The sequence below is a fragment of the Alligator mississippiensis genome, chromosome 1 (genome assembly GCF_030867095.1).
Source record: "Alligator mississippiensis isolate rAllMis1 chromosome 1, rAllMis1, whole genome shotgun sequence".
Taxonomy (NCBI): Eukaryota; Metazoa; Chordata; order Crocodylia; family Alligatoridae; genus Alligator; species Alligator mississippiensis.
In genome coordinates, this window is record NC_081824.1 from 300,556,013 (window position 1) to 300,574,331 (window position 18,319).

Here is an 18,319-nt window from a genome sequence, read left to right on the forward strand (position 1 = left end):
GGGTCACATCAGCCCCCTTCACCACCCACAGATTGCACCAGCCCCCTCCACCCCACCAGCTGGTCATGCCTTCCCACCAAACCCACCAGTGGGTCATGCCTGCCCCTATCTGCTAGCATACCCCCAATTCCCTCCAGCCTGCTGGACCCCCAGCCCCCCACCGCAAGACCCTCATCCTGATTTACCTGATATTGGGCAGCCATTTTGATTCGATTTAGCCCTAACGTCCCCAAATGGCTGTACTTAGCTCATAGGATCAAGCTACAAGTATCAAAAAAGTCAATCTTAAAAGTCCTTTCTAAGCCAAATAAACCATTCACACTAGCGTAGCTAAGGCATGCGAGTTTCCAGGGCCACTGGCCCCCAAGAGAGCAAAATGGCTATTACATTCACACACAGTTGCCTTTGACTTCCCAGCCTGCATGACCAGGTATAAGAGCAGTCTTCACTACAAGACTTACAATCACATGGCCCTGTAGCTGTTGCAAGACACCTTAAACACTCCGCTACCATACCCCAACACAAGAAAAGCATATTTTTATGTACAATCCTACACAAAGGTTATTAAAAAAAAAAAAAAAAAAATCGAGACAGCAAAACAGCATATTGCAAGAGCAACTGAGACCCTGAAATGATCCTCACACAAGAGGAATGCCTCCTCAAGTAAGGTGCTTGCCCCATCCTTAAAGAAGGTAAAGTAGCACACACTCCTGCCAAGCACACCTGATCTCACTGGCTGCTGTAGACAGGACTGAGGCTACCACCCACTTCCTTTTCACCCCTGTTCTTGAAAGTGAGGTCTAGCAGCAGCACCAGACCTTACTTTCCTGCTGCACACAAGGAACTACAAGAGAGAGAACTGCCTCTGGCTTCTGGGTAGGAAGCAAAGAGGGGACATGTGAGAAGAGAAACTTCTCCCATTTCGTTATGCACTTGTTCAGGTTTCAAACACATCAGCCTCTAAGAGCCACTGAAGCATGGCACTTTTCGAGCAACTGCCAATCCAAGTATCAAAATAAAAAAATGGATGATCCCATCCTAAGCTCTGGTGATGCACAGAAACTGCACAGGAGTCACAAGAGACTAGAAAATCCCTTTAGCCCAAGAACTTCAAAGCACCACTCCCCCCCCCGCAGCCTTAAGCAGATCTTCCCAATCCCTGGTACAAGGCATGCGTGGGGCAGGTGGAGAGGCCAGGGACAAACCCACATTACTGAGTGCAATGGAGAAATCTGAACGCTGTGGGACTGTTCTAACTTAAGCCAAAAGCTGACTGGCTCTGCACCAGAGGATGCAAAGGAGGCATATATAAAGCCACCACTTCTCTCTGGAATGCAGCTTCCAAAAGGCAAAGCCCAGAATTTGTCCCCAGATACTTACCTCAAATTTTGAATTGCAAAAATAATTGAAAAAACACTTTTGAAAGAAGGGATGTGGCATGTAATAACTGGTTAAGCCAACCTATCTCAAGCAACCAGAACTGCTTCTGCAAGCATGACTTAACAGGATTTTTATAGTGCATTCACTCTTGTGACATGGGGACTGAAAAGTCACTCTTCCTCTGAAAATGTGTTTGGGGGATCCTGGCTCTTGGGGAAGGAAGGCTCCCTGGCAGTGCTAGCCTGATTCAGCACTTACACTCTAAGCTGTATCTGCTCTCCCTGCAGAGGTATGTAAGTGGAGGGAGAGAAAGCTCTACTCACTCTCTAAAGCCCTCACACACCCCCACAGGATTACAGAATTTGGTCATTAAAACGTGGCTCCACTGTGAAACTAGTATTTTTTTTAATTGCCAGCCTTGCAATTGTTAATTGCCACCCTCTCAATCTGAGATCTGAGAGCAAAGCTCCACTTTTGTCCTTGCACATGTCATAAGCACTTGCAAAGATCATACAAGTCAAACTGTGCCCTCAGTTACACTTGTACAGTTTCACTGCTACCAAATAAACTACATGCCTGTGCAACCCCAAAAACCTTCATCAAGGTTTTACAGGACAAGACTGAAGACATTCTCTGGCCTTTATAATTAGTGATGCTAATGTCAAAGAAAGAATAAACCCAGCCTGGCTTTTAGCTCAAAGGGTAAGTCTATAGGCTGGCAGCTAGACAAAAATCTTTTATTTGCAAAATGAATAAATTTAACATAGCGTCACTGAGCCAAACACCCTCAGTGCCACTTTTACAGTCACACTGTACTTTAATGTCTATGCAGAAGAATGAAAATCTAAACACTAGCTAAGTGCCATGTTCAGTCATATAGTTTCCAAACCTCTGAAACTTTCGTAATTATCATCTTCCAAACACAGTAACATTCACTGTCTGTCTTTCAGGGCTACATGTATACCAAGCATTAAGCTGTTAAACAAACCTGTCCTGACTTTTTGTCAGAGATGAAAAAACATATTACTCCCCTCCACCTAAGTTCAGCTAAGTGTCCTACATTTTTACAAGTTGAGTTTATCTGGCTTCTATGGGGTGAAAATAAATAAGAGATGTTTCAGTACAACCAGTATTTTAAAACAGCTGTAACACAATATATGGGAGTAGTATAAAGTTGCTATCTAAGCTGTAAAAAGATATTTTGAATGCAGTATAATAAACTAAAATTCAAGCTGGATAGCTTAACATGAAGAAATACAGAAAGTGATTATTCAACAAGTTGTTTAAAAATAAGACCAAACAGTGCGTTGGGGAGGACTGCAGCCCAGGGTATAGCCAAGATCTTATTTCTTCAAAGGTGCCCAAAATGACTGATAACACTTGATATAAAGGACTGTGTTACCACTAAACTTTTACTGCAGTTTCTGCTGAGCTAAACTGCTCTCTTTAATATTTGATTCTGATGTTATTACGTTGTCTTCCACATTAGTCATGTGGCTGGATTTTTGTATATACTATGGATGAAAAGATTTATTAAAGTTTTTGTCATAGCTAGCAATATTCTGAACAGGCAGAATGTTTCTTTTTTTCCCTCAGTTATTTCCAGTAAGTTTAGGGCCAATTTTCAAAAGTACTAAGTACCCAAAAAACAGTTTTGTCCACCCCTCTAAAATTCAGGCCACTGAGGTACAGCAGACTATTAGCCAGGAGACTCTGAGGGGCTGCAAAAGCAGCCATACTCTAATGCTGGTGGTTTTCTTACAAATTCTCTCTCATCTTTTTAGTAATGCCCTTCCACTTTTTCTTTTTCTGCATATGTCCTCTTCTCTAGGAATTCACTGTTTGGGAATAGTTCAGAGGAATGGTTAATTACTGGAATTTATGACACGCTGTGATTAACCATACTCTTAGTATCTCCATAAATCTTTTCAGAAAAGGTACTATTTTAATAAAATGGCAAAAAAATGAAAAGCTGCCTGAAAGACCATGCATTGGAGGGGGGCCTGCATTTCACTGATGGGATAAATCCTGATACCGTCTCCCAGTCTGCATGTTTTGTTTGGGTGAAAAGCAAGGATAAAGCAGTATGAAACAGGCTGGAATCTCTTTGCCCAGCTAAGCCAACATGCCAGGCTATTAGTTCCTCTCTGGCCACTGCTTATTCTCAGGGTCTACAGTACAGCCGTATTTTACTGTTCTGCACCAGGTGAAGAGCAAAGGGAAATTTTTTTAAAGCTTTAAGTCCTGTTTTCAGAAACAGGTTTTTGCTAGCCTGTCACTGACTTCCAGTGAACTTTGGGCCACATCTACACAGTAAATTCACTGTCCCCAGCAGTGGCACTTTCAAGCACACATCATTTGAGAACAGCTGCTTAAACTGGAAGAAGCAAAGCTACGTGCATGTGGCACCACAAATGGCCTAGTTAGCAACGGGTAAGTTCACTGGCACTGACCAGTGCTACTTAGCCCACCTCAAAAACTGCACACATGCTGCTACCCTGCTTCTGGTTCACCAGGCAGCCCACACAGAGCAGCATAGAGTATCTGAGGATGCTGCTGCCCAGCATAGTAAATTTACCGTGCATGCACAACCTTTGATTCCTAAGTACACAATCAACTTTGAAAATAGGACTCAGTGTCCTAATGAGTTAGGCACTTTTAAGAACGGAATCCCTAGACCAGAGAATCAATTGCAGTCATGGCCCACAGCAAACAGTGGAGGCTGCTGTAGAGTTGTGCTGTACAGTTTTCAAGGCCCACAAATTCCTTGCTTCTCCTCATACAACCTTTCTTGCTTGGGCCACAGAATTCAAACCTGTGAGTATTTATGACTGTCCCTGATCATCCAAAGTAAAAGAGGATAAATAAAATAACTATTTACAACAGAAAGGGTTAATATTTTTTGACACGGTCTTTCAATCTGTTCCTCAATGGAAATGTCAAAGAGATTATAAATGACGTAAAAAGACATTGCTATGTTTGTATTTTTGCTTTTTCTTATTTGCTCTGCATGGAGTATGGGACTGGTCATGGTGTGCTTAAGAAAGCAGTGTGGTTTGTAATGCTGGAAGAAAACTAACAGCCTTTCTGCTAGCCAGTCAGAAGGCCTATGCCCAAAGGAGCAGTATATTATTAGTAATAACATGCACTTGCCCACACATAATATGGAAACACTGTCTGTCTCTTTATGCCATTTTTACCTTTATGCTCTCTTACATCCTGTAAACTAAAAATTAAATATTTTTTGGCACTCTCACACTATTAAAGCAAGTTCTACACATTAAACTGCTTGATAAGCACCATCTTCTAATGTTTAAGACTTTTAAAAGTCATGCATATAACAGAATTTTTCCATGTAAGCCTAGCAAATTAAAATAAGAGCTGCATTTGTTAAAATTTTCCTTAACATTAGAAAGAAACATTGTATTCAGCCCCCTCTACTGACTAATGCAGGGAACTAACCACATAAAGGTAACAAGTTTTGCTAACTACTTTCAACTGTGGATTTGACTGCACTTTGTCTACAGTTCGCTATAACCCATTTGTTGGTCTTTTGCACAACAAGAAAAAACCATTAACAGAAAGAATAAAATGCAACTGGAAACCCACAAAAGTTAACCAACAGATAAATGTCATTTCTTGAGACTACATAACTGAACATTTTAAAAAACTGCCTAGACTTCATGTGGATAGTGTCCTTTAAGTGTAATTCCACAGATATACATCACATTCCCGAAGTTCCTATATGAAGATCCATAAGATATATTTTAAATACACTTAATGTAACAAACCAGGGAATCTACATACAACTAATTAATTTCAGGATGTTCTATGTATTCTTATGACTGTTTACTCTGTACTGCCTCACAGTCTTTGGGCTGAGAATCCAGGAGTGGCACCAAGATGTCTATCTTTGAAAAGGTTGATGGTTAAAGACTATTATGCATCTGAATAGATCTTATCAGGTTGAACAAAAGAATAACTGTATCCTACACAAATCCTTGGGCCACAGAATTGTGCAGGTAGGTGAGGTTTGGAGAGTGGAAAATCTCCAAACAGGAGAATAAAGAGGTTACTGCTAGGTCTTAAAGACCAGAGGACCTCAGAGATTTGGGGGGAGGAAGTGGGGAGGAGACACTTTAGAAATACTCCAGGACAAAGGAAACCTGGGCAGGATGAGCAAGCTTATGCAGTAAAACAGAGAGGAGTCCCCTTCTAACTGAGAGACCAGACAAGGGAGAAAGAAAAAGGCTACAGGAGAAGAAAGACTTAATGATTTGTAGGAAAAACCATGTGCAGGAAGGGATCCTGGATCTGGAAACCCTAGAGAAACAGGATCTAAGCTCAAAAAGCAATAAGAAACAGCGGCAGGGAAATACATGCAGGTATTACATAGTTTTATTTACACTGGTAGGGTTCTTGTGCTAGCTAAAGCAAAGAGTGATTTGTTTTCAGAATCCTATACAAAGCTTGTGTGTCCATCTGCTTCCACTAGCACATAGTACTGAGGAGGTGAAACAAAACTCCAAGTGCCCACAAGCCTGGGTTCCTGAGGCAAGTATGTTTCAGTTACTAAGGAATCTTGATGGTGAGCGAGCATAGATCCTAGAGGCTTATAGTAGGTGGGATGGCAAAGTCCTACTTCTGTGACGGAAAAGCAAATACAGATACTGTGCTCAGCAACTGGGCTACAGATGTCAGGGCAAGAGTGCTGCAATCTCATGTGGGAGTACCCAAACATTGACACCTAGGGCGCTATACACAAGCAGTGAGGCTGCTCTGGTGCACTGTAATTAAGGTGCATTGGAGCAGACTCAATTAACAGTCTGTTGGAGCATGGTAATTATCACACTCCAGCAGACTCCAGTGTCTCAGGAGAGCTTTACTTAAAGTGCCCTCGCCACCATTTTTCAGCACGGGGATGCTGATACATGAGATGCTCCAGGCGCTTTAATTAGAACAGCTCCAAGAGTTGCTCTAATTAAAGCACACACCCTCCCCCCACCTCCCAGAGCATGCGTTTAAATGGCCTGAGTGACCATCCACTTGGGGGAACTACACTACTTCTATAACCTTAACCTATTGTTTTGTCTTTCCCTTCCATCCCAATATTAAATTCCCCCCCACATACTCTATTTTGATATTTGTCCAAGTGACAAAAAAAAAAAATGCACAACAGTCTGAGTTAGCTACTCTTTTTATAAAGCAACCAGTGGAAAAACCAAATGTTTGAAATAAGCATATCCTTTGCCATGGGCGACTGGTGCCTCCTGGCTCTGGGGGGCACCAGTGACCAATAGCCGACTCGGGGCGTAGTCCCCCAGCAGCCGATCACTGACGCCACTGGGGGACTTCCGGCAAAACCAGAGGTGCCAGCAGCACAACTGGAAGTGCCGGCAGTGCTTCTTTGGGCACCCCCATGATCACACGGGGGACATCAGCCACCAGCTTCTTTCGACACCCCCACTCCCTGGCCGACGAGGGCCAATTTCAAGGGGGGCACATTCCCCCACTATGCGTCGCCTACATCCTTTGCTCAGAGAAATATATGGCATCTCATTTCTAAGTCAGGAGGCACGATTCACCTCTAGAACTTTTAATTGTTTTGATCTCTAAAAATCATATAATAGCCTGTATAGGCGACTGGTAGGGGGTGCACGGGGGTCCACGTGCCCCCCTGGTGGGGCCCCCCCTGACAGCTGACACTGATGCTGTCAGTAGGGCTGGTGCCCACCCTGACAGGGCCACTGCCATCGGCAGCTTCTGTGGGTGCCCCGCCAGATTACGGAGGAACCAGTCGCTCATGATAGCCTGGCAAAGCTACCTTGCCATACGGGCCTTGCAATTTTGGCCACCAGACATGCTCCACTTATCCCACATCCAGCAAGATAAAAGTTCAAATGGGAGAGAATGTTTTTCTAAGATACTAACAGGCATGTGATTAATCTTTAATTAGTATCCCCATCATACCAGCAAACTAGCACAAGTATCAGTCCCATTATCTTTCACTAAGATGATTAAGCCAGGACTGTGCAGGATTCTTCTCTGTGGTATCTGCTCTAACATAAAATTTAAAGTGAGGGCTTTGTTGAATGCCAAACATGGATATGATCAAAGATGATCATTACACTGTGTAAGGATTTGTAAAATGTATTGTAGCGATACAATAAAATTAATTTGTGGCTAAAATTTCTAAACCACCAGAGAGTTTGTGCAGCCTCTCTTGCTAATAGTTTAATAGACTTTATAAATAAATATTCAAACAAAATGTCCCATGCAGAGTCTGTGGTTGGTCTATGGGCCAGATTTGTACCTGTTTTCCTATGACTGTTGTGGAGTGGATGAAGATTACATCATCATAGAAGAAGCTGTCTGGTAAAGTTGACTATCAGCTCCAGTTGAATCTGAAAAACAGGTTTCCCTCACCAACCGCTGGGGTTAGGTTCCTGAAAGTTCCCGTAGTTGGCAAAACCGTGGTTGGCAAGACAAAAGCAGGTGAAAAATGGCAGGGGCAGGCTGATGCACGGCCACAGAAAACCATGGTTACGTAAAACTGCATACCATGGTAGACCAAATGGTATATAGAATATTACGTGTGGATACTCAAAATCGTGGTTGGCAAAACCGTGGTTGGCAAGGGAAACCTGTATAACATTTTTTTGTTTTAGATGTCTTTCCAAAAACAACAACAACAAGCTCCTCAACCACTACCTAATTACTGTCAATTCCAAGCATTAAAAAAATGAGTCAGGGCTCAAAAAACCATACTGGCTTAAAAGTTACATGACTTGGGAAGAAAAACCCTTTGAGTTCTTTCATTTGCATTGCGGACTTTCGGCATTGTATTTTCAAAGCTCTTCTCCACAAACTTTCCTTAGTAAGATCCTACTAAATACCGCACAATTTAGCTATTCCAGATTGAATGCTGACCTTCAGCTCTCAGGTTGGGAAAGAGAGTCTATGACAAATGACTCAGATGGAGGTAACCTGCAATGACATGTATGTATGATGTATGAATGATAAATCATTAATGACATGATCATTCAATGTTCATGTTTTTTCACAGATCAACATTCAACAAATTCTAATGCCTACTAAAAAGAATTCCTTCATACATGAATCAAAGAATCAGCACATCCATATATTTTACAGGCATCCCACATCTTACGCGCATTTAACTTGCACGAATTCAACTATACGCGGGTGCGGAGGGGGGGCGGGGCTTGAGTCTGCACGCAGCGCTGCCACTTACCTGGAGGCCCGGCCACCACCACACTGCCAGCGGTGACTGCCTCTGCCTCCAAAACCTCCCGCCGCTGCCATGGAGCCATGCCCAGAGCTGTGTGGCCGGCCGCCAGGTGTGGTGGTGGCCAGGTGGCATGCAGCCATCCCCACCACCACCCCGCACTGCGTCGCTGGCCACACATCTCTAAGTGTGGATCTGCGGAGGCGGCAGGAGGTTTTGGAGGCAGAGGCAGTCACCGCTGGCACAGTAATGTGCGATTTCACTATATGCGATTTTCGCCTTTACGTGCTGCCTTTAGAACATAACCCTCGCGTAAGATGCGGGATGCCTGTACCTACTTATATGGTCCCTAGATCACCAGTGTATCCAAAGACAGATAACTAAGATGATATGGATTTTTCCCCTGCTATGTACAACTCACTTAGGTGACACTGTAACAACTGAGGAAATTTCCGAAGAAATTAAAATGCATTTCATGTCTTCATTTACTAGAAAGTCCAACTTATTTCATTAAAGATGATACTTTAAACAGATTTATTTTCATTTAGTTTCTTTCAGCTCTTCTTCCTGCTTTAAAACTTCACCCACCCTTAAATACCAGCATCCTAGCAACCCAAACTTTTGCCAATGCAGAAATAAGCCACACCTCTGCATTAAAGACAATGGTCCTTGATAGATCTTGCAAGAGACTTGGAGCAGAATCCTATTTCAATTTACACACCCACATGGCAATTACTTCACTGCATAATTGACAATTCTGGCACTTAGCCACATTTTGTACTCCATGTGCTGTAGGATGCACCTGGCTACTGACCATACACAGTTGGTTGCACTCGAGCACAGCTCAGTATGTGTGTATTTGAGCATGAGTCTTGAAATTCTTGGCAAAACACGAAGTGGGTAGGAGCTAGGATTCCTATCTTCTAGCCAACAGCCCAATGGCTAGGGCAGTCACCCCAGAAAGGGGAGACCCAGGTTCTAGGCCCCCACACACAAACGATATTTAAACTTGCAACTCTAACTACCAGACCACAAGACAGTCATTATCCAATCCTCTCTTCAGCCTAGCATATATGTCCAGCTGCCCTTTATGTGCATGCAGCCTTATCTAATGGAAAACAATATACACTCCCCAGCTTTGTAGTCCAATGTGGTATAGCTATAAAGAATGCCTCCTGTGATTATTAATTCCAACCAATGAAGTTCTGCTCCAGCTAGAAAATAATAGGCCATTAGGAAAGTAGCAGTAGTAATGGCAGACTATATTGCAAGTTAACCAGTTTCATTTTTAAACTATGTAGCCACCATACACTTTAAGTTTGGTACAAAATCCTGGCTTCATATCTCCCAGAAGTTGTATCATTGTGTCCAACAGCTCCCGACTGGAATTAACCAGGAACTCACGGCCACATGCCAATGCAGCGACGTCTACAAGAGAACACAAAATAACACTACATTAATCACATTTCAAACAAAAAAATAAATTCATAGTTAATACAGGCTCACTTTAATTACTAGTACCACTGACAATGAAGGAACTGTGAAGAATACGCTATAGACACATATAAACGTAATGTTATATTTATCTACTCAATGATATTGAGCCTTTGTGCTACTGAAGCAGCAAACAATATCTATTTGTCAACCCTTTTAATAATTATACACGGATAATTAAAATATGTACTCATGTTGGTCTAGCAACACAAGTGGTAATGCTATGAATTATGAGGCAGAAGGCTGCATTCAAGAAGCTCTGAACTGGCATCCTCAAACAGCACTGACATAATGCAAAGCAGATCCTTATAGAGCTCATATTAAAGGAAGCAAGGAAGATACAGACTGCTTTCTGTTTATTCATCCTGGGTTGCATGGCCACAGTAAACCATTCAAACACCCACAAAGGTCCATTTGCAAGATCTTCCCCTACCCTGCATGAGCGCTTTGTTGTTCAAGCCCAATACAATATGCAAAAAAAGAAAAGTCAGAAATAAAATTATTCTAAGGATAAGGTTTTTGCACTGTGGGCGTGTCTACATGTGAATTTAAGTGCACCTCAACTTAATGCACCTTAACACACCTCGCTGGGCAGCCTACCCTGGTAAGCACTCTGAACACCCCCTGGAAGCCTGCGGCAGCATAGCCGGGCAGTACAGCCCAGCGCTGGCTGAGGGGGCAGAAGCCTCCGCTCCCTCTGGGCACAGTCAGCTTGGCCCCAGCCCCAGTTCTAACCCCCTCATGTTCCTGCCTCCCCAGCATCAGATGACAGCAGACAGGAGCTGAGCCTGCAGGGCCCCACACTGCCACCAGGCACCACCAAGAAGAGGACACGGCGGGTGCTGTTCTGCAAGGTGCAGACGCTGGAGCTAGAGTGGCAGTTCTGGCAGCAGTGGTCCCTGTCGGTAGATGGTAAGTTGGCAGAGGGAGGAGACATGAGGGCTCCTGTCAAAGCAAAAAGGAAAGGCCCGCTGTGACTACCTGAAGGGGAAAGGGGCAGCACAGCATGGGCACAGCCTTTGCTAGCGGCTCCCCCATACCTCTCTCTCAAGGCAGGTTTGCTGGCTGGGCAATACAGCCCAGCAGGGGCAAGATGCCTCACTCTCCACCCTGGATTCAGGCGCCCTTAGAAGCCCACACTGGGGCTGAGACAGCAGGCAAGTTGGGACTGTGTCTGCCCCCAGCACCACTTTCCCTGTTCCACCCGCCTCCGTCCTAGGCAAGTGCTTGCCCAGCCTCCCTGCCAGATACTATGGGTGGGAGAGAAGCTCATTTTGTACAGCCTCAGTGCCAGCTTCTAAGGGTGCCTGAATCGGTGGGTAGCAAGGTATTCTGTCCCTGCACAGCTGCATTCCTTGTGCTTTGACAGGTGCCCTTGCCACCTCCTGCTCCCTCTGCCAACTTACACACGCTCACCAGGATCTGGGAGAACATTTGTTCACCAGAGCACCCCAAGGGATGACAAGGTCGAACAGTCACAAACTCCTCCGTGACCGTTTCAGGCTGGACATAAAGAAGAACTTCTTTACTGCCTGAGCCCCCAAGATTTGGAAAAGACTGCTGCCAGAGGTGGTTCAAGCACCTACTTTGAACACCTTCAAGCAACATTTGGATGTTTATCTTGCTGGGATCCCATGATCCCTGCTGACTTCTTGCCCCTGAAGCAAGGGGCTGGACTCAATGATTTTCCGAGGTCCCAAACAGCCCTAATGTCTATGAATCTATGGATCGCTGCTGCTGGAACCGCCTCTCCAGCATCTGTGCCTTGCAGAATAGCACCCGCGTCTTCTTGACGGCACCCAGTGACAGCATGGGGCCCTGTGGGCTAGGCTCCAGCCTGCTTAGTCACATAGCATTAAGGCACCTTAACTAATTGCTCCTAAATGTGATATTTGCTTTATGCAGGTATCAAATTTAGGCACAATTAGCCTAAAAACAGCATTTTTAAGGCACATTAAGGGTGCACACGTGTAGATCCATGCCCTTAACGAGCCTTAAAAAATGGCTAAGGCACCTTAAATCACCACATATAGATGCTCCCAGTGTGAAGTAAAATATGTTAACCAGTGAGATATGAAATAACATTATAGCAAATGCTTAAGGAAATAAAAAAGAAACTGGGCCTGATCCTTCTCACCCAGATGTAACTCAGGAATAAATCAATGACTGAAATAAATGGTGTCACACCAGGTGTAAAACAAGTTTAAGTGACAGGAAAATCAGATCCACTACTCTGTATTCAAACAGATGTGGTTATGAAATAATGTATTACATATGCAGAATGTCCTTTGTAACTAACATATTAACAAAACAAAATATGAGAAATAATAGGTATGTAATCTTCCATATCCTCATGCTCAGTATAGTATTGGTTAAGGAAGAACATATTCAGGAATACTCAACAGGAAGTTACAACGTGTGTACATAAATTGCTTTTTTCACCATCTAAAGAAGTGGTTCCCAACCTTTTTTTGCCACGACCCACTGCTGGGAGCAGAGTGCAGTGGCGGCCCAAGGGTGGGGGAGCTCCTGGCATACAGCGCAGCTCATCCTTTGTGCGTACCATCGCCAGCATTGCCCCCGCAACCCACATTTGGGTCGCAACCTGAGATTGGGAACCACTGATTTAAAGTATTTTATTGCCATGACTTAACAGAAGTACACAGCTTTACAGCACTTTAAAAATGTGTACAGCACTTTAAATTCACCCTTGTTAAATGAAGTATCAAATTTGAAGCGCTGTACTTTACAGCATTTTAGCAACCTATAGCGCTTTAAATAACTTCTTGTAGGCTGGTCAAATTTCTGGCAGTCTGCCAGTATCCCATGGGCTTTGTAAGCTTAGTTAGTGCTCCCCAGCACCACCAGCCCAGACAAGAGCTCCTGTCCAGCCCCAGGGCAGATGCCGGTTCCCAGCAAAGAAGGGTGGGGGGAGGGGAAGGTGGTAGTAAAAGGGACATGCTGCTGATCAGATACACACACACATCCTGAACCTGCATGACCAGGAGGGGACAAGACACTTGGATACATGCACAAACACATACACACACACACACACACGCATTCCCCACCACCACCACACACACAACCTGAGACCAAGCAACCGGTCCATGGCTATGCAGGAAGCTGAGCTGTCAGCCTGGGTGAGAGCTGCTGCCTGGGCTGTGGCAGAAGTGGTGCCCGCTCCCATAACAAGAAACACCTCTCAGATACAGCCACTTCTGATCCCAAGTCCAACAAACCAATTCAAGAAACAGACCACTATTTGAAGACAACACAATAGATATCATAAAAGAATCTTAAAAGAAACAAGAGATTTAGGAATTAGCATAATGGATCAGACCTATGTCTATCCCTTCCGGTATACCATCTCTGATAATGACTAGGACCAGGTATTTCAAAGCAAGGTGCAAACAAACCCACAGTAAGCAGAAGTGGGATAATCTCCATAATGGTTTCACTCTAATCTCTAAAAGTTACCAACTGGTTTGAGCCCAGAAGCACGAGGTACTATGTTCTTCCCAACTGCTTGTAATCTCTAACTCTTGACATCTAATCCCTCTTTGAAGCTCATTAAATTGTTGAACTCAACTGCATCCTGTAGCAATGAGCCCCAGCCTGTTTACATGTTAGAGTGAAAAAGTATTTCCCTTAATCTGTTTTTGAATTTGTCATCTTTCAATTTAAATACGCGTCTGCCTATTATTGTGTTGTAAAACAGGGAACATAGATGTTCCCACTCTACTTTCTCTATACTAGTTATTATTTTACATACTTTCACTGTCTCATCTTATCAATCACCATGTATATGTAAACAATCCCAATATTTTCATCATTCTTCATACTGTTTTTCCATCTTCTTGACCAGTCTCACAGTCTTTCTCTGAATCCCTTCTCAATAATATCCTTTTTGATATGGCATGACAGTATTACACAGAGCATTCCAAATAAGGCCACACTCCTGATTCAAATAAAGGCGTTATAATAGCCTCCGTTTTATTCACCATAGCATACCTTATAAATATTAGCATAAGATTTGCTTTTCTGAGCCTGGCTGCATTATCTTGCACCCACTGATACCAACACCTCTTTCCTGAGTTGAAACAGTTAATTCAGAATGCCATTTGGTGTAACAATAGCTTATTTTTTCTGTTAAAACTGCATTACTCTATATTTATGGACGTGGCACATAAATAGCCATTGTATTACCCATTTACGTTATCCGGTTAACTTTCTCAGAATTTCCTCAAAATCTTCTTACAAAGATAACCAAAATTACTCTGGTTAGTCTATCTGCAAATTCTGTTTGCTCACCGTTCAATACCCTCCATGTAGGCTAGCGGGCCATTTGTATATGCCACTAAATTGGCCTTTAAAGCAGCTTAAAGCCCTTTTGCACCACTTTAATGGTACACCTATTTACACATGTTGGTGGCATAATGTGCTTTAATGGCACGGCTGTTTATAGTGTGTCAAATGACCTTGGGACACAGCAAAATAAAACACGTCTGAGGTGTTTTAGTTTGCTACCTTACAGCCACGGAGGGAAGCACTGGGCCCCGTGCAGCTCAGGAGTTGTACAGGAAGCCCACGCAGGCAGCCCGGCAGCAGCCTGTGCAGGCAGGCTTGACTGAAGGAAAATAAATAAATAAATGAAAAGCAGTGAACCTAACCTTTTTTTTTTTTTCCCCTCCCCAGAGCCTGCCTGCCTGAGCTGCACGGGGGCCCAGTGCTTCCCTCCGCAGCTGCGGTAAACCCAGGACCACTCAGGCCAGGTGCCTGCAGGTGGGTGGTTCCGCTGCTGGGTGGCACTGCCACTACCGGGGAGAGAAGCACCAGCCTCCCCCTGCAGCTCAGGGACCACTAAGCCCGCCAGCAGCTCGCTCTCCCCTCCCTGCCTCTGGAGAGGCAGGTAAGGATCAGGCCTGACCCTTATGTACAACACACAGGGTGTTATTTTGCCCTAAATTGAGGAGGTGTTTTTAAAAAACCCACTGCTTCAATGTAGTGAGAACTAAACTGAAGCAAATTCACGTGGCATGTACAAATGGCCATGGAGCTCAGTATTCTACCTCCATGGGCCAGAATAATGGTGTTGGGCTAGTCCATGGGCCAGATCCTACACAGGGCCAGCAATAAGGGTCAATCCAGCACACTAGCCTAGTCCTGTATTCCAGATCCAGCCACAGATGCCAGCCCACACCCGAGAATTGGATCCAGCCACATGCCAGCCCAACCCTGTGCACTGGACCTGGCCATGGATGCCAGCCCTACCGTGTGCTGGCATAATCTAGTGCACAAGGTTATGTCATCCAGCTCATGGGACTCCTCATGGGTTGGGACCACTGTAATTCAGGCTTCAGAGGATATCAGGGGAAAGTCCAAAATTTAGCATTTCCCGTGAAGCCCCAGAAAACTGCAATTTGGCCAGAAATGGCCTGAAACCATGGGGAAGATGCAGAAAGAAAAAAAAAAAAAAGGGGGGGGGGGGGGAAGGAAAGGGAAAAAAGTAGAAGGAAAAAAACCTTACCCGAAGCACAGAGAAAAAAGGTGGCAAAGCCCCAGAAACACTATATAAACCCCATGTTTCCAGGGGCAGCCTACAGATTAATGATCATGTCATTAATGATGGAGCTCAGCCAATCAGGTTGCTCAATTCCCTGCTTTGACAGGGAGCTTAAAAGACCTGCCCAGAGCAGAGCAGGTAAGTACCCCACTGCATAGGGGCTGCAGGCATAGGCATGCTGGGTACCTGCCCCCACAGCTTGGTGTGGGGTACAGGGTACACCCCCAACTATAACATCCCCTCCAAGGCTTTGCTTAGCTGGCTGGATGTGAGGCGAGGCTGGGAGGGAGGGGGGAGCATTCCCCCCTGCTGGGTGCCTGTTCCCACAAATTGGTGTGGGGAAGGGACTTCCCCCAGCTCAGGGTCTCCTAAGCCCCTCTTTGCTTTGCTGCCACGCAAATTTCCCCATGCAGTGGGGCTCAGGAAACTTGTGCTGGGCAGGGGGAAGCCTCTGCAGTGGGGCACCTTGCATCACACACCCAGCTGTAGTGGCACATGCCCAGCATGGGTCTTGTGAGCCCTGCTGCACAGAGAAGGGGAGGGCAAAATTCCTCTCTCCCATGTGGCAGCAAAACAAAGCAGGGCTCAGGAGACCCTGTACTGGGCCAGGGGAAGCCCCTACCCCACACCCAGCTGGGTGGAGGCAGGCACGCAGCAGGGAGGAACCCTTCTCCCACTCCCTCCCAGCCTCACCCCACATCCAGCCAGCTAAGCAAAACCTTGGCTGGGATGATCTAGTTGGGGATGGTCCTGCTTTGAGCAGGGGGGACAGACTAGATGATCTCTTGAGGTCCCTACCAACCCTAAATTTCTATGATTTTATGATTTCAACATTTTGCACAGTGAAAGCTGAAAAGATGAGCAAGAGTAGTGTGAAGACACCCCACGTAGCAAAAAAAAATTCTGCCATGGATCAAGTGAAGCAGTTTCCTGCAGGCACTCTTCATGCAGACAATGGCAAAACAGGTGAAGAGCAGCCTGTGTGTTGTTCTTCAATAGCAATCAGCCCCATGGGCCGGTTTCCTCAGTCAGAGGTGTGGGAGACCCTGCCATGAAGAATACCTTATACTGGCTTTGGCAAACCTGTAGGGAGCCTGCTTTTTCCCCCCACCAGAGCCTGAATTCCAGTGGTCCTTACTCAGGGGCCCAGATATTTGGCAGCAGAGGAGCAGCAATTAATGATGCTACCATTCCCCCATCACCAAATTCCTGGACCCCTGAGGAGACCCAGAAGCCATATGACATGGACTTGCAGACTAGAGGCAGAGCGCAACTGAGGGTTATTATAGATGAAGTAGACAGTGTGACCTGTATTTAAGGCTGTGGCACACTTCTCATTGAAAACCCTTGTTTAAAGCTCCCTACAGTTTTGCCTGACTTCAAGTATTTCAGCTGAAGTTTTCCATGCTTAATATCTGCTTCAAGTTGAACTTTTTTTTTCTTTTTTTGGGGGGGAGGGACGGGGGGGGGGGAATACTGCTTAGACACTATTAATATTTTTATATCTGCTTTGTTGAGAAGATCTAGCATTTTCATGCTTTAGGGCAGGGGTCACTAACTGCTGGCTCACATGGCAGAGCATGGCACCCAAGGCCATTTTGCTCAGCATGCCCAACTGGCCCATGCTCTAGGCAGCTGCTGCCAGCCACAGAGCCCAGGCTTCTTGCAGCAGGCAGCCAAGAGCCTGCAAGCCCTGCTGCAAGCAGCCTAGGCTCAATGGCTGACAGTAGCTGCACAGAGCCTGAGCTGGCTGTAGCTGGGAGGCTGCAAACAGCTGCACTGGCTCCATGCAGAGGTCCACATGCACCCAACCACCATGGAGCCCAGCCAGGGCTCTGGAATGCAGTGCAGCTGTTTGCAGCCAACCTGCACTAAATCTCCATGCCCAGTGAGTCTCACTGCCCCACTCTGCCCTCCTGCACTTGGTCCCGCCCACTGGGCCACAGAGGTGACTTCTGCCCCTGCCGATCCAGCAACTGCACATGCACCTCTGGGCATATGACAAGGGAGGGGCCTGGGGCAGTGCAACCCTGGCTTCTCCCACATCATCTGCCCAGAAGCATGTGTACAGCCACCACCACCATGGAACCAGTGCCAGGGCTCCAGAACCCAGTGCAGCTGTTCAGCCTGCTAGCTGCAGCTGCCCAGAGCCCAGGCCAGCTGTGGCAGGCAGCCAGGAGGCTGCAAACAGCTGCACTGGGCTCCAGAGCCTTTGGCTGGGTTCTGTGGAGGTGGCAGGTGCATGCATGCCTCCAGGCGGATGGCAGGGGAAAGGCTAGGGTTGCACTCTCCTAGACCCCTCCCCCCTATGCACCCAGAGGTGCACATGCACACAACCACCATGGAGCCCAGCCAGGGCTCTGGAACCCAATGCAGCTGTTTGCAGCCAACCTGCACTATATCTTAGATCAGACAGCAGGCAGGCTGCAGACAGCTGCACCGGGCTCTGAGACACCATCCATGCCAGCGGCAACTGCATGCATGCCTTGGAGCACAGGGCAGGGAAGAGGCCAGGGCAACATGACCCCAGCCACTCCCCTACCATCCACCTGGAGGCACACATGCAGCCACTTCCAAAAGCAAGGACTGTACCCCTTGCAGTTCCCCCACAGTCTGCCCCTGGCAAACCAAGT

The 18,319-nt window shown here is 45.8% G+C and overlaps 1 protein-coding gene across 4 annotated transcripts in view; it reads right to left on the reverse strand.

Moving 5' to 3' along the window:
- HSF2BP (heat shock transcription factor 2 binding protein) overlaps positions 1-18,319 on the reverse strand; it is a 59,892-nt gene that overhangs the window by 16,285 nt on the left and 25,288 nt on the right. For all 4 annotated transcript variants that reach the window (XM_006260032.4, XM_059720770.1, XM_019487205.2 and 1 more), the window contains one exon: positions 9,937-10,054. In XM_006260032.4, the coding sequence (XP_006260094.2) occupies positions 9,937-10,054 (118 nt within the window). The remainder of the gene's footprint in view (positions 1-9,936; positions 10,055-18,319) is intronic.